Source organism: Schistocerca cancellata, chromosome 5 (assembly GCF_023864275.1).
Source record: "Schistocerca cancellata isolate TAMUIC-IGC-003103 chromosome 5, iqSchCanc2.1, whole genome shotgun sequence".
Lineage (NCBI taxonomy): Eukaryota > Metazoa > Arthropoda > Insecta > Orthoptera > Acrididae > Schistocerca > Schistocerca cancellata.
Window position 1 is genome coordinate 270,906,270 of NC_064630.1, and position 17,167 is coordinate 270,923,436.

General features: G+C 42.0%; 1 protein-coding gene across 1 annotated transcript in view; it reads right to left on the bottom strand.

Annotated features, from left to right (window-relative positions):
- Positions 1 to 3,042: 3,042 nt before the first annotated feature.
- Positions 3,043 to 17,167, bottom strand: part of LOC126187698 (protein enabled homolog) — a 28,425-nt gene continuing 14,300 nt past the window's right edge. Inside the window, exon 2 of the mRNA XM_049928941.1 lies at positions 3,043 to 7,196. Coding sequence (XP_049784898.1) covers positions 5,637 to 7,196 — 1,560 coding nt within the window. The 3' untranslated portion in view covers positions 3,043 to 5,636. The remainder of the gene's footprint in view (positions 7,197 to 17,167) is intronic.

The following is a 17,167-nucleotide window of genomic DNA, read 5'->3' on the forward strand; positions in this document are numbered from 1 at the left end:
ATATAATATATTATTGTGAATTAATTTGTATTGCTTAATCAAGCTGATGCTAGTGATGAGAAATCAGATCTTCTTTGACATTTTGAACTGTCTTTTGTAACCTTACATACCATCCAATGATATACTATACTAAACAGAATAGAGCATGTGGCCACTGGCATACACTTGGTGTTAAGTGTCATCTGCTGTTGTGTTCGCTGGCATGGCAGTTAATGTGGTCAGAGCACAATGGGAGTTACTGCCATCTTAATATTGTTCATTTCAACAAATTATAGGTTGAAGTTTTATTTAGCAAAGCATTTGACTGCTTGAGAAATATGCTTGAAATTCAGTTTATTCACCTTAAATTTATTAAATTATCAATATTCCACTTGATTCATTTCTCAGATCTTTTTAGAAACGTGGCAAGTATTAGTTATGATGTTGATACTGTAGAAGGAATTCTGCAGTACAGCCCTGATTTATTTCTTTGGTAACAGTGAATTATGCTTCTTTCAACTGTTCTTTATGTGGTATGTGGTGGGGGCTATAGACCTGAGTGAGAAAATATGTGTGTGTGTGTGTGTGTGTGTGTGTGTGTGTGTGTGTGTGTGTGTGTGTGTGTGTGTGTGTGTGAGTGTGTACTTTATTACTTTATTCTTAAAGCTGGCATACAGTCAAGCAGAACCAAAGCAGTGAAATGTAATAAGTTCTTAATGAAACTGCATATTCATTCTAAAAATAACTTATGTGAGTTTGTTCTAGTTTAGCCTGCAGTGCAGTGTAAGACATGGCTCTAAAAGGCCTGAATGAGTTATTCTGAATGTAGTATTTTCTGCTGTCTGTGCTCAATCACAAAAACAAAATACAGTAGGGATACCATAAAACATCTAGACAAATACTTCTGAATTAGTCACTCGAGTAATTCAGGATAATTGTGTTGTTTACCAGGAATTGAATGGAACAACTGAGATGGCCTGCTTAGACTTGTAGGCATTGGTCCAATATCTTCCTTACATGAGTGTTTATATTGTGTGTGTCTTTTTAAGTTAAGATGGCAGTTTGAGAACATTCACACACATAGCTCCTCCACCTGCTAAGCTCCAGGGTCAAGAGACGTATTGTTGCTGACTCTTCTGCACCATCGCTCCATAGAATATCATGGTGAGATGAAATTAACACAGCATTGTTTATTTTCTGCAAAAAAAAAAAAAAAAAAAAAAAAAAACTGTACGCCATCACCTCTTTGCCTAACATTCCAATTCTGATGAAAAATATTAAAGAAACAAGATATTCACCAGCTCTCTTCAAAGCTAACACTGTATTCTAATGCCTAGATCATAAATGAAGCTTATTTTCCAATGAAAATGGGTGTCCAAAATATTAAGGTGATTTTACGTCTGATGGTTACAATTACAGTTTTCCTGACAAATCATATCTGTTACTGAGAATGTTAACATTTAGTTGCTATTAGATGCCATGTGTTTTATAAATCCCTTCATCATTTCATTTCATTTCATAGTACAAATACAAAAATCCTGAAAGTTATTTGTTGTACAAGTGTATTCATGAAGGAGGCATGCAATGTGTTACAAGTAGCTAAAGCATTTACCATAGAGAATGAACTTATGCACTGAATGTATGATTGGCTTGTTTTGAACACCTGAAAATGGTTACAAGTTTTTTAACAATGGGTAAGGATTAGGACACACACTGACACACCAATCACAAAATAAATTCTGTGTAAGTTTTAGTTGTTTTGCAAACCACTGTTTATTGCTCATTGCTTTCTTTCCTTCTTCTGTACAAGGACGATTGTGTACCTATTTATAGCATCTGAAATAAATACATCTACCTAGTTTGATAAACTATTTTTATAAAGCACAATATCTCTTTATGTTAGTTGCCATATTCCCTAATCCATAAAATATCTTTGGCTTGCTTAAAAAATATACAAATTTCTTTGTACATTAATGCCATTTTCTCATCCTGTGCTTGAAATTTTCATTTAGTTATTAAGTAGTGAGGCCTAATATTTGGGGTGCACTGTAGTTTTGTCAATATTATGTAAAGTTTGCCTGGTTGTACAAAAATATCTTCATTTAAAAAATATCATACATAAGGTACATCATGACTTCCAATATAAAATTCCTGTGCAACAAATATTGGCACAAGTTAACTGCCTAGCACATGACATGAAGAAAAACCAGTAATACAATAATATAAAATCAAACTATATTATTAATTTATGTAAAGACCATATGAAACTGTTATTTATAAAGGAAAGCTATTTTCATTGGCCGTTAAGCTTTCAAAGACATGTTTATCATAAACCAATCTGTGTAACACTTTTTGAAATGTATATGACAAATTATATCAGCATGAAGGACGAATTTTGTACAATATTATAATCTGAAGCACCAGAGGCCTTTGCAAACGAACTGTTGGTATTATGGATGTACGGTGTTAACTCATTTACATACTAAGCACCAAAGATGACTTCATTGTGTCACTTCAGTCACTGCCAAATATTGTGACATTGTGAAACTGAAAAATTCTTCTATTTTACTAAATGAATTCATTCCAAAAACAGGATGACCATAAAATTGTGACAAAGGTACATTATGTGAAAACAAAATTGTGTGTGTGATGTGGCTGATGCTGAAGACAAATACTCCAAACTTGACAATTTTATACACATTCTTTGAGACATCACTGTTTTCTAACATGGGGAATGCATTTTAATGCCTTGTTATGTATTTTATATTATAGAGTATTAAACCTTAATTTCTGTATATTTTTTTGTTTGACAATGCCTTCATCTCAATTCAGTCAAGTTGTGGGAAAATATAAAAATTCAGTCAATCATGTTTAATGTGTTTTTTTAATGAACTTTCAGTACAAATTGGACATGAAAATAACAATTTTTGTAGTTTAGTACTAGTGATTGTACGTTATTGTTCCATAATTTTACCTGGTCATGATATTTAAACAAATAATTACTGAAGGAGATGCAATGCTCAGTTTGGTCGTACATTCTGTACCGTATTTCTTTCTTCCCAGAAAAAAAAAAAAAAAAGTGTCAGAAGGCATTTCAAATAATATCTTCAAATGCCTGCACATTAAAGTAATTTTTACAAACACAGTCAATAAAAGAAATGCAGGTCCCTGAATAGAATTTCATTTCACAAACATCCAAGATGCCAAATTGATGTAAAAATATATGGATACAGTTAAATTCTTACAGTAAAATAATATTTTGTCTTTTTATAACTATCTTGGTCAATGTATAAGGGAACTATTGTACAATGCGTGTTCATGAAATAGAGAACTGAGATGTCATTTACGCAATTTCAAGATATTATTTCCCCCTATTGCAACAAGGTGCAAGTGGGTGAAATTTCACGGCTGAACAACAAAACAGAATGGTGAATTGGTATATTTATTTATTTGTTTTTGTTTTAAATAAGGGATTTAACAACATGCTTAATATTTTATATTAATTTATTGCAAATTCATCACATTTTATCTACATATATATATAGATATATATATAATCATGAATACCTACCTAACATTAGCAGCCAATATTTTAGATTTAACAGAGTTGTACACGACAATATCACAGCACAATCATTTAAAAATTTTCTTCTGAGGGCACCATTTATATGCTTCACTTGTCATATCATTTCTCCATCACAACCAAGTACTTTGGCAATAGAAATAAATGTCCATCATATAACCTTAAAGAGCACTTCACAGCAAACAATCTACTTAACTATAATTTTGTTTGCCATTACTCAAGGCACTCAACTGAGTTTATAAATTAGCTTTGAGCAGAAATATCAACATACATTCAAAATTAAGAGTTTAAAAAAATGAAATAATCTCAATGAATGATAACTAAAGATTATTTCACTGGAAAAATGATACAGCATACAGTGAAGTTTCAACCACTTTGTGAAAACATACATAATGGTATCCTGCAATACACACAATATTTTCTATTTGTGGAATTGTGACAGTACTCCTCACAATAATACTCAACCATCAACATGACAGCTGCAGACAGCTGGGACAGCCAATATCTGGGACAGCCCAATTTTCTGACTCCAGCTTTAAACGTCAAAATTGTGACGTTTTTTTTAAAGGACTAGATTTTCATAATCAAAATTATTTTAGTGCAAATATTCCTTCTGGAACATTTCAAAATATATTTATATAGACAATATATTTATGGCATATTTTTATATTTATGTATATACTTTGCAACTATTTACACTCATTATGTAGATATATTTACAGCAGAGTACACAGAAAATTGGGCAATGCCTGGAAATCGCTTCCAAATGACTGTCAAATCATAATGTGAAGGGACTTCTTTTTACATAAAAGAAATCTACTGTACACTAAGCCTACTCTCCAGTAGGATTATAAGTAGGATTATTTTATACTGTTTAGAGCAAATCTTCCACACATTCATTAGCACTGTAACATCTCTTCAAAATAAAATATCACTCAGTACTGTTTGCACCATTGAACAGTTTCGTAACTGCTGAATCAGCAATGATTATTTAAAAAAGTTAATTTGAATGATCTGCAAAAAAAAAAAAAAAGGCTTCTTAAACTGCAGTAGAGTGATTCCTTTCTGTAGTTAAAGAAATCTTAAAAGCTTAATATTGTAATTTTAAAGAAGAGTCTGAAAGGACAATGCAGCACGGTTTCCAGTCGTACTATCTAAACAGTACATAATAGTCCACTTTTATATACAACTAGACACGTCACCAACGTTACAGGTAACAAGGGCTTTTCCATCACTAATTTCTCCTGGATTTGTTTATATACTTAAGTGCAAATCATCACTTTGTATATAATCTAGTCATCTATAGAACCATTTCATTATACTGACATCTCTTCACAAAACCAACAAGAACTATATCTTTAGTGCACAATAAGTTCTTCAAAAATATATTTTTTAATGCAAAGTTTAACATGCGTATTACTCTGAACAAGGGAACAAAAACATGAAAGAGGACAAGCTTTACAAAAAAGGGACAGAGGCATATAGATAAATGAAGCATACAACCTATGTAAGAGCACCTCTTGACAAAAATGTGGATGTTACCCACATGACTTTTTACAGAGACCTGAGATATTAATTCAGACAAGCTTCAGACACCTCTCTCTCTCTCTCTCTCTCTCTCTCTCTCTCTCTCTCTCTCTCTCTCTCTCTCTCTCTCTCATTCTCATTCTCACTCCCTCTCTGCAAAAGAAAACAAAGGTATTAAGACTATGCCCAAACATTGGTAAAAGCTCTGTACTAGAGAACCTTCAAAATAAACATTCTATAAAAACCTTTTTACGCAACAGTCACCGTAGACCTACATGCATTTTGGTCTGTCGAATTGCAAAATGTACAAAAAGTACTGTTTAAGTGATAAAAAGGTGTCGAACGGAGAACGAAAATATATTAGTTCAGACTAAACGTTCTTTTTAAGTAAATTTAAAGGACCACGGGCTGCCAAATTGAAATATAAGAATATAAGTATCAAATTGAACAGCCCTTCACAACCTGAGCACATTTGAAGATCAATCGACTGACCAGTAATCTCACTCCCATTCGATGATACCGAAAGTGGCGCACTCGTCGCGTCCCATTACGTGCCGACAAGGACGTGCATAATGCTGTCCAGTTCGCCCTCGCCCTGTCGTGCCGAGAACTCCGACGGAGGGACGGACTTGAGAATGTCGTCGGCACTGAGAGGCGTCAGTTTCCAACTGGGAAGGAAATCGTCGAACTCGTGTCCCAAGTCCACGTCTCCGAGCAAACTGAGCGAACTGTTCGAGTCCCCGTTGGTAAATCCGAACGACGACGACGACGAGTGAGGGGGGGAGGGAGAGTAGAGTTCATTGTTATTGAGTGGGTCGAGGTCGGACTGGCTGGAGAGGCTCAGCACGGACCCCCAGTTGATGCCCCGGGCCGACTCCTCGTCGCCGACGCCAGAGTCGGCGTCGTAGTTGTCGGCGCAGGCCGCGGGGAACGGCGTGGCGCGCCCGCTGGCGGAGAAGTCCCTCAGGGTGTGCTCGTACGGCGGGATGAGGTCGGCGCCGTGCGCAGGGACGCGGTACTGTGGCGCCGCGTAAGCGGGGGCGGCCGCGGGCGAGGGGGCGGACACGTCGGCAAAGTGCGGCTGGTAGCTGGGCTCCGGCTCGGCGGGCGGCTGCGGTGTCGGAGCCGGAGGCGGGGGGGCGGCGGCCGGAACGTGCGTCACGCCGCCGCCGAAGAAGCAGCCCTCCTGCTCCATCTCGCGCTCGATGTAGCGCAGCGTGTTGCAGATGAGCACCGACCTCCGCAGGCTGGGGTCGGGAAACTGCCTGTACCTGCCCAGCTTGCACATGGAGATGTTGAGCACCGCGAGCCGCCTCTGTCGGTAGCAGGCCGCGTCCGGCCCCCGGCCGCACCAACCGGTCCTGCCGTCACAGCACTCCACGTCCTTCCCGGGGGCGGCGGGGGGCGGCGCGGCCGACGCCGGCGGCGGTGGCGGCGGCTGCGGCAGTTGCGGCGGAGGACACCTCGCGGGGACAGTCGGGGCGGCGCTATACCTGGCGCTGGAGCTGCCCAGATCCAGGTACGACTTGCCGTTCTCGTCGCAGCGTATCGTCTGCTGCGAGTTCTGCGAATAGTACTCGCTGCTGCCCCAGTACTGGTGCACGGGCCTGGGGGCGGCCGGGGACGGCTGGTAGCGCACGGCCAGGCGCGCCTGGGGGCCGTACGGGGGCGGCGCACCGCCTCCCGCCCCCGCGCCGTAGCCGGACGCCTCCTCCGGGTAGTAGCCGGCGGGCGGCGGCGGCGAGGGCGCCGCCTTGAGCTCGGCCACGGACACGGGCACGGCGTGCGGGTAGCAGACGCCGTCGCCCTCGGCGTAGCGCAGGCAGTGGTAGGCGCGCGCCGCGGGCGGCAGGTACTTCTCGGCCTTGTCGTCGTCCTCGTCGTCGTCCTCCTCGTCGTCGTCGTCCTCGTCGTCGTCGTGCTGGTGCGGCACGGGGCTGGCGAGCGCGCCGCCCAGCGCGGACGCGAGGCGCCAGTCGTCCAGGTCGGCGGCCGCCGCGTCGTGCGCGCCCTCGTCCAGCCGCACCAGCTTGGCCGGCTGGCACTTGCTGTCGTACTCCAGCTTGCGTTTGCTCGCCGTCGCTTGCAGCCCCATCATGGCAGGGCTCTGCAACAACACACAGACGGCGACCGTCAGGCGCGAGCGACAGCGACGGCAACAGGGACGACGACAGGCCGGAGCCGCGCTTACGACTGCTCCATGATAAATGTACACGCAGCCTCGCGGCGCCGGCCAATGTGGGCGAGTTTATCTTTCTGCGGCTAATCTACGTATAGGCAACGGCCGATATAAGAACTGATAAAGCGTGCAAGAAAGATAAGTTCTTGCGACGCTCGAATCCATTGTTTCCTCGACAGAAACTCACAAATTTTAACGAATTCGTAATGGTTTCTCATGGTTCACACACAGTGAGAGAAATTTATTTTATAAATTGTAACTAGTCCCCTCTCTGTATTTCAGTTTTTCAGGTATTCCTGTACTTCAGATTGTTACCGATATATTTGCAATGAAAACCAAAGAACTTAGAATTTCAGTATGGATCACCCGTGAAGCAAGTGCGTCAATTTCGTCAGACGTCCAGTGAGTCTGGAAAGCCTGACGATGGAGCTTTCGTCCCGAATTACATACCGGAAATAAAATCCCGAAAAACCGAAACAGATTGTGGTGGTAAATTCCTTTGGAACCAAACTGCTGGGATCATCGATCCCCAGTTTTACACACGACTTAAAACTAACTTACGCTAAGGACAACACACACACACACACCCATGCCTCAGGGAGGACTCGAACCTCCGACAGGGGGAGCCGCGCGAACCGTGGCAAGGGGCCTCACACCGCGCGACTACCCCAAAACGAAACTACCAGTCGGACTTCTTATAAAACAAACACAGTATTTCGTATTTTAACACACCAGGAACAACTGGTTATCGTTATACAACTATTATTACTACATCTCTTCACGACCATGGCTGTTGCCGTTTGTTAACTAACGGAGCGGGCCGGAGTGGCCGAGCGGTTCTAGGCGGTGCAGTCTGGAAACGCGCGACCGCTACGGTCGCAGGTTCGAATCCTGCCACGGGCATAGATGTGTGTGATGTCCTTAGGTTACTTAGGTTTAAGTAGTTCTAAGTTCTAGGGGACTGACGACCTCAGACGTTAAGTACCATAGTGCTCAGAGCAATTTGAACCATTTGAACTAACGGAACCATGTGCGTCCTTAGTAGGAATCAACTCTGATGCGACAGTCAAACACAGTAATGCTTATACAGTGTGTCTCGGGAAGAGTGGTAAATTTTCAGGTATATGACAGGGACGATCATTCGAAGCACGAAAGTCTAGTAATCATGGGTTCTAAAACGCGTATCTTCAGAACTATGAGCACTTGGTTCACTGTAAGAGAAATTGTGTTTCACGGAAAGGAAGATCAGCAAATGCCCATACCTCTTAATGCATGCATTTCAGAGCCCATGTTTACTACACCTTTTTTCTTCGAATCATCGTTCCTATCATATCTCTGAATACTGGGATACTTTGTAGTGACACTACCACCTCTGCGAAATATACTTAGTATAGTTCTATACAGAGCTGCTTTGTTGTATTTCTGAGTCTCTTGTCACAAATTGAATAACCGCCGCTTCAGATTTCTTAGTGCGTCGTCAAATGTTTTGAATCCGGTACATCGTTACTCGTCAGTTTTACACGCCAAGAGACGCGCTCTCTATGTGAGCCTGTTCATTCGTCGAGTTATTAAACGGAATCAAATGGCTCTGAGCACTATGGGACTTAACATCTGAGGTCATCAGTCCCCTAGAACTTAGAACTACTTAAACCTAACTAACCTAAGGACATCACACACATCCATGCCACGGGCAGTATTCGAACCTGCGACCGTAGCGGTCTCACGGGTCCAGACTGAAGCGCCTAGAACTGCTTGGCCACACCGGCCGGCGCCTACTCTGCACTCATCTATATTATCAGCGATTAGAACCACATCGCCAGAACGGAGTGCGATTTTTTTTTTTTTAATGCAGAGTCGAACCCATGAGCCTTCTCTTACGGGAACACAGCTGTGATGGACAACCACAGCACGTCCTGTATGCTTTACGTGCACAAGCAGGCTTGAAAGCTACTAAATGTTAACAGTTGAATACCCTCCTTAACTATCAATAATGTGGCTAATTTGACAGGTGGGACTCGTCAAATCTGATATTTATTTCTCTTTTATTCACATAGTAAACAAAATTCCCAATGCTCTAAGATCAGCGCTTCCTACAATAGTGTTCTGTGAAATCTCTGAAGTTCCATGACATGAAAAAACGAACAACATGACGGCGTAGAGTTAATAAATTAAATAATGTAAATGAAAATTTTAATATTATACTGTAAATCATCTTATCTGCTACAAGTATAACGACATTAAACTTATTCTGCGTTACAAAATAGCAGCATTCGATATAACGGTCAGTTTAAAAGCAGTGACTATAGGTTCTGAGAGTTTGGATTCGAAGTCTTCTGCCCTCATAGCCCTCGCGTCAGCACCAGTTCAAGTAAGTCATCAAAATACGATTACGGAGGCACACAGATGGTACAACGCGTAAGTTATCTGTATACTACTGGGTGGTTGTAATTACAGGGCAGCTACTCAGAGGACCAGTGTGGAATGTAATTACCGTATTGCAGCGAAACTTGACAAATATTCTAACGTTTTAATACGGGAGCTATTTACGATTGAAGAAAATTAGTTCCCTTCTTCGCCACCAGGCGAAAATCTGACGGTGTGAATGCGAGAAAGGCGTATAGAAATGTTTCCATTTATAATGGATTAGGAACGGGACGTGGGCAGTAAAGGTCAAACGAGTGAGAAAGGGATAATGTTGATTTTATTATTAACTGCCACTTACACAATTGATTCAATATGAGTGCCGGTAACATCGAAGAAATGCTATACAGCGCCAGATTTGCACCTGGTGGCCAAAATTGGAACTTTTTTTCCAGCGTAGATAGGTTCCTCATTAACGGATTACAAGTTTCGCTGCCATAATGTAATTGTAGCCCATACTAGACCTCCGTGAATATTCCATTGTAACCAACTGACACTAGGCTATACAGATGATGCTGAGTCAATCCCTGTGAAACAAATTCGTGCAAGTTTCCTCTGGTGGAGGAAATTGGGTACAATCTTTTGAACTGTAAAGTAATATATGAAACAGAGCAATAGACCGGTTGACTGTTATAGGTACTATGATAGGTTAGTATTTCGTTTCGTCAGTACTCGTGATAGTAAGGAAATGTTTCGTTTGCCCTCAATTCGTAACAGGAAAGTAAGAGTGCGTGGACGATATCCCTAGAAGGAAAGATGGCCAGAAGAATGGGCGGAAAGCGTGAAGCGGCTGAGCTCGTCGGTGGCGCGGCCGCTAGCCTTGGAGACAAGGCCCGGCGCGCGCGCAGCGCCACGGGCCGGCCTTCAACCGCAGCCGCAGCGCCAGCACGCGTCTTGCGCAACCAACAATGCCGACTGCATTATTGTCGCGAGGCATGTCCGCCCTTCCTCACTACTCCACACCACTCATCTCTCTATCTCTTTTGTACCACGAACTCTGTCGGGGAACGGAGGCTCAGAGAGTGGGCTTGCATTTCCGGCGCCAAAACTCACGAATTTACAGGGCACAGCTATTTCAATCTCTGATTCAAAAGCTATGTATTACATTTTGTCATCGTTGAAGGCAGGAACTTTGTGAAGGTGATATTTACAGCTGGTGCCGAAATGCGCAAACTTGCTTTGGAAAAGAGTAGCTTGCCTACAAATATTCCCAAAATTTTTAAATATTAGTTACTATTACGCCACGATATCACATTACGTTTTTTTGTATTAGTATAGACTCGATGGTATGGGATATTTTTAATAACTAAAACATCTGACTACTCAATACTTTTTCTTTTGCTTCAGAGATGGGGAGAGGGGGACGATCCCATTGCGATCATCACTGTATGAACAGACAATCTTCAAAACCGGATCACAATCACCATCAGCATAGCACCACTCTATAATGAAAGTTCATTTTCATCTGTACTTTAAATCTCAGGTCCCAACGAATTAATTTCAAATAGAACTCGAGGCCACCGAGTCGGTTTTCGTTACCTTATTCGTTTCTTTCGGTCACGAAGATTAACGTCTGCATTTACTGAAACGGATATGCAAGTTTTCGGTTTTATAAGAAGACTGGAGAGAAGAAGTTTTCAATGAAATGTCGGGCAATATATGCTGAATGTTACGTTACTATCTTCGTCAAGTGTTATTCAAATACGTATTTTACAGCCAATGAAAATCCAATTTATTGATTTCAAAATGTTTCCTATACGGCCTAACTCGTGGTCGTAAAGAATAAGCTACAGAAGTAGTTTTATTTCTTAGAGTTAGATCAACATTTTTATTAACCGATACGGAATTTTTATGGCAGGCGCTAATGTGGCCCACGCATTATTATTATTATTATTATTATTATATTATTATTATTATTATTATTTTGGAAAGAAGGAAATATCTAATGGAGTAGCGCTTCCTCTTAGCATTTGTCGTTTACTCGTCACAGTTCCTTACTCCACGTTGCGTGATATAATCACGTTGCCGAATAAAGACGTATTACCCTTCTCCACTTTACGGTAGCTAAAAATTTACGCAGCCAATATAGTAAAACTTTTCGACAGACATTTCGTTTATGATCGGAACAGCGCGTTAAGCGATACACTTCATTCTAGTTGGTGCGTTACTGCTCACGAATTATCTAACCCCAGACAAGCAAGTGAAATTAACTATTGCGCACAGGAACAAAATATTTTTTTAATTCTATAGCTACGAATAATGTTACAGAATCGCGGGTAGAAGCACTTTTAAAAAATAACTTTTCATTTTATTTATACATTTGATATTACGTAGTAATAGTGATTTCATTTTCCGAAGACGATACAGAAATTAATCCGTTCTGCTGCAAGGCGCGCAGCTGTTTATTGAATGACGACGAAACAGAAACAAAAACCTGTCCCGTGCTGACAGTGGTATTCTCTGAGTTGAGCAGGGCACCAGCTAACAACTCGACGAGCAGCAGCGCAGTTTTGTTCTAGCGAGCGAGTGCCGACTGCATGTGTTCCCGCGAAGCGCGCGGCGCGGTCGGGGATTTCCCGGCCCGGCACTAGCCAGGTAGTTTCTCCTGGTGCCTGTCCTACTTGCGAGCTCCTGGGACCTTTGCGCGCAGTAGCCCGCGAGCAGCAGCAGCAGCAGCAGCAGCAGCAGCAAAGCCAGAACTACCGCAAAGGACTGCTCTGTGTCTTGTACAACCGTTGACGACAGAGCGTTTCGCGGGAAGATCGCACCTATAGTCACGGTACAGCTCCGGAAGCTCATCCCATTACAACAACGTACATATAGTTCACGTGTTTAAAGCCTAAGTTAAAAGCACGACTAGTTAATTCCTACAATAAATGAAATCAGCAGCTAGCCCCAGTCTTCTGACTGATACAGCGCGCCACGAATTCTCCTCTTGCACTAACCTCTTCGTCTCAGAGTTACACTTGCACCCTACATCCTCAACTATTTGTTGGATGCATTCCAATTGCTGTGTTCCCCTACAGTCTTTACCCTCTACACCTCCCTGATGTCATAACATCATGTTTTATCATCCTGTCCCTTCTCGTTGTCTGTGTTTTCCGTAAGTTCCGTTCTGCGCCTGCTCTGCAGATAACCTTCTCGTTCCCTGTCTTGTCAGTTCACGTAATTTTCACATATCTTCTGTAGCACCCCTTCTGAAATGCTTCGACTCTCTTCTGTTCCGGTTTTCCCACTGTCCACGACTCACCTTCACACAATGCCCTGCTCAAATGTACTGCCACAAAATTTCGTCCTAGAATTGAGGGCTACATTTGATACCAATAGACTTCTCTAGGGCAACAATGACCTCTTTGCCTGTGTCAGTTTTTGTCCTTCTCGCTTCATAGGTTATTAATACTACTTATTAAAATCAAAAAGCGCCGCTGTCTGTTTCGAACCATTGCGTTTCTTCATAAGTAGTGAACAGTGCTACAGAATGACGGATTTTCGATTGAAAAAAAAATAAATAAATAAATAAAACTAACTTATCCTTTATCTCAGGAAGTTGTTTAAATTCAGGTCTAGTTACAGTAAATTAGCTCTTTCTCTTACTTCTTTGCTCTAGGGCGCTACCATTCCGACAAACTTTCACAACGAAACCAGCCAACATCATATGTAGACGGAGGCGAATCCTATGGAAGTGGGGAGCGATCGGGCTGCAACTTCCCTCAGAACTGCACATGTTTCTTCTTGATCTCAAAATAAGAACAACAATAATGAATTCTTTGCAACACGCCTTTCAAACTTAAACCTCGCAATACGAAAGGGGGAGGGGGGGGTTCTTCGTACCCATCTTTCAATATTGCAATCTAGTCTGCTAATGTTTATTTTAATTTTTTTTTAAAAAATTGTTGTTGTTAATGATTTCATACATCAGATTTCGAAACTGTTTCAATTTTTTTAGTAAAATTTCATCCAAAAATTTATGTCTTTTGTGAATGTGATTTTTCACAACATATTTTGTAATATTAATATTTTCAGTTTTAGGAGCCTTACTCGTCTCTTATACTTAAGTTAAACACATTTAACGAAAATGGCTTGTTCTACGATTTTTTGCGGTATACGAGAAGTACCCCTCCCCTTCCCCCTGGTATTTCACATTATGGAAAATGCGTTGGTATTGTTAGAGTTAACAGTCTCGAAAATCTCCTCTCTATGGTAGTTGTATTATAAGAGATTAAGAAAGCACCTTTGTTTACTCTAGGTAACTTGGAGGCAGCACGGTGAATCAAAATGTCTACGAGCTCAGCCCCCATCCTCTTTCCCATTCCCCACACCAAGGACAAAATCCTGGTTTCGACTGTGTGTAGATCATAATCTCTTACGTATTTTTAACGTAAACAGCCGTCTGATGCTGAACCTGGCAGTTTGAAACCAAAACCACTCACGGCGCTATTTGTTCTTAGTAACTACCATTATTAAAAGTTTCTGGTTGCTCTTTTACTAACTATAAAAATCAACCTTATTTTCACTCAGCCATGATCTACTCAGTTTTCGACGAAACATTGTTAGAAATAGTCTTCTGTTCTATCAAACAGCCCCTTACTGAAAATCGTGCGAGGCAGAATGGAGCTGGGACCCACAGGCAGGGCGGTCCCAGCCAGTGTGTTCCGGCCTGGCGCGGAGCGGCGCTCGCAACCCTCTAATTTCGTCCCCTTCACTCCGCCACGCACCCTGCTCTCTCCCTCTGCCATCCACCCCTCCGCGCAGCCGCGATGCCTGCGCTCTTTCCTATTTGTGTGGGGCCGGTCCCCTCTCTGAGTGAGGTTCGTGGGGGACCCGGCGAGGGATGGAGGCTCGGCCTACGTGCATCTGCGCCGCGGCTAGAGGTCGCGTCGGTCTCTGCTCACCTCTCTACGAACCTGTTCCCCGGGCACGGCGTTGCCTCTGTGAGGCGCCAAAGTCTGTGCGCTCGCTGCGCCCCCAGAGTGCTCACCCTGCGCCTGCCAGAGACCTTTATTGTCGCCCTGTGGCTGAGCCCTTGTGGAGCATTGTTGCTGCGAGGCAGCCAGTGGGGCTGCGCCCACACCAACTGACGGCGCACGTAGACTTGGCAGCGCCGCAGCCGCGCGCGTTCCGTGCTGATACCCACGCTCGGCTCGGGCCTGGCCACCCGCTCGCTGCCCAGCGGCCGCGCTAAAACTGCTTCACTCTCCTACTGACACTATCGTTTTCCAGTCCTCTTTAACACGCATACTCTTTTCATTGCTGCGCTGGTTCTGTTCCCTGGAACACGTGTCGCCAGACGGACACTGCGCGCTGCGAATCTCCCGATCGAGTGATCTTTTGTCACCTCCGCCCAGAATTTATCTGCGCATGCGCCGTGCTTCGCGCCTGGGCTACTCACGGCCCAATCTTCGGCAATTTTGGCGACAAAATAAACGGACCGTTACTTAAGTCACAACACTCTTTTAAACATTCTTTACTTTGCAGAAATACCAGTGACAATGCTTCACAACTACAAATTTGTTGGAGTGGCCAGGTTCGGCAGCAAGTGTACAACTATTCGTTTCATAAATTAAAAGGCCCTTTTTTGCTGCAATTAACAAAATTCAGTTTCCAGAAGAGTTTCGCCTAGCATATTTAAGAAATCTTCTGGAAATTAAATATTATTAATTGAAGCAAGAAAAACTCGTTTAAATTTATGAAACGATTATTTTACTAGCACCTCCCTGGTAGTGAGAACGAAGCTGTCTATTGTTATCAAAACAGTGGGGCCTCTGACGAGATAACTGAATACTGACTAAAAAAAGAAAGTTGTTGATCCGCTCATCTGAGAGAGACTGCTTTACAGCTAACCTCAATATATATTTTTATGAACGTTTAGTTTTGATCCTCGTACTCCACATACATACGACGACCTGAAAACTTCGGCTACCTCGATACAATAGTTTTGTCACGGATTACAATGTAAGTAAATGCTGTCGAGAACGTTACACTCCATAATCACGTGTTTGTTGGCGTAACGTACAATTAAAGAAATTTAGTGGGGCGGACTTAAAATCCATCTTTCTACAGACTATCAATAACCTAACGACAGAAAAAAAAAATCAACAGCTTCGGATGAACTCGTGTTAATGAAAACGCAAAAGATAATGTCGTAATTTCCAAATACAGATTATTCCATCTAACAGTAATTGTTACTCCACTGAAGCAATGGGAACGTCTTTGTGAACAGACTACTGCAGTCGCTGATGATAACAGTTTTCTATCAAATTTTCCACAGGTAACTTGAGCCGGTGAGTGAAACACACACCTGGAAATTAACTCCATCTATGCTGAGAAAATTGGGCTCAACTACTACTTTCGCATGATGATAATTTCTGATCGAACAACAACTACAAGTAACGATTCTTTCGGAACCTTCTCTTTTTAGTTCTGTTCTCCCAAATGCAAACACGACGGATTTGTAGTGAACCACAAATTCCTTAAAAATTCTATGTACTTGTTTACAATACCGTATATACAGCGAAAAATATCAAATGTATAAAATATCAATATGTATTTGACTAACCGAACAGCCAACTCAAACATCAATTTACTGATTTCAAACATACGAATAATCTCTTCATTTGGAATTATTATGTTCTTTCGGTTCCGAAGTGCCACAACAGTCACAGCGCCATAGGTTGCCTAGGTAACGAAGATGTAGCTTTAGTGTCAAGACTTCCCTATCCTCTTGTCCTCAGAACTCCCCACCACATGCGAACGTTTGAGTTCAAGCTTTGAAAGACGAACGCTACGCGGCGCTGCTTGTTATGTTCGTTATAGTCTGAAGTTCCTAAACGAATTATTAAATTACTTTTGTGGAACTGATCATCGCATAATTAATAACCTTGCTACTACGACCCATTTCAGGTTCGTAAATTTTTTTGTGCGCCTATTACTACCGTATTTTTATTTCACTGTTACTATTAACACGATTGCATTGATAAATGCTATTTGACAGTACCGATGTTTTATGTCATCAGTCGCAAAGATGCCGTTCCACAGGAATGTACAATATTTCGTAACCGTTCTGTTTGCTGAAACTGACAACCTTCTGACGGGTAAGTAGATGAATGAAAGTAATGTATTAAACAATATTTAGGAGTAATATTAGTTTCATCCGAAACATATCTAAAGTAATACTAGTTTCGTCTGAAATAAAACTATGTTGTTAATGGTAGATTCGACATTGGCAGGGACTACGCCATTTTTAAAAGAAATACGAAGGTCAAACATGTTTTACAAGAGGTTTTGAAGCTACACACATATTTCCGTAGTTTCTGGTGTCATAAATGGAAGTACCGTAACAGGTTTCCTTGTATTAGGCCTGTTTAACTAGGCCTAATATATTACTATAGCGAATTCAGTGCAGTCTGCAGTTTACGGCTAATTACTTCAGCAGGTGCGAATTCCATTAAGCAAAATACAGTTGTTAGTTTTCTTAAGAC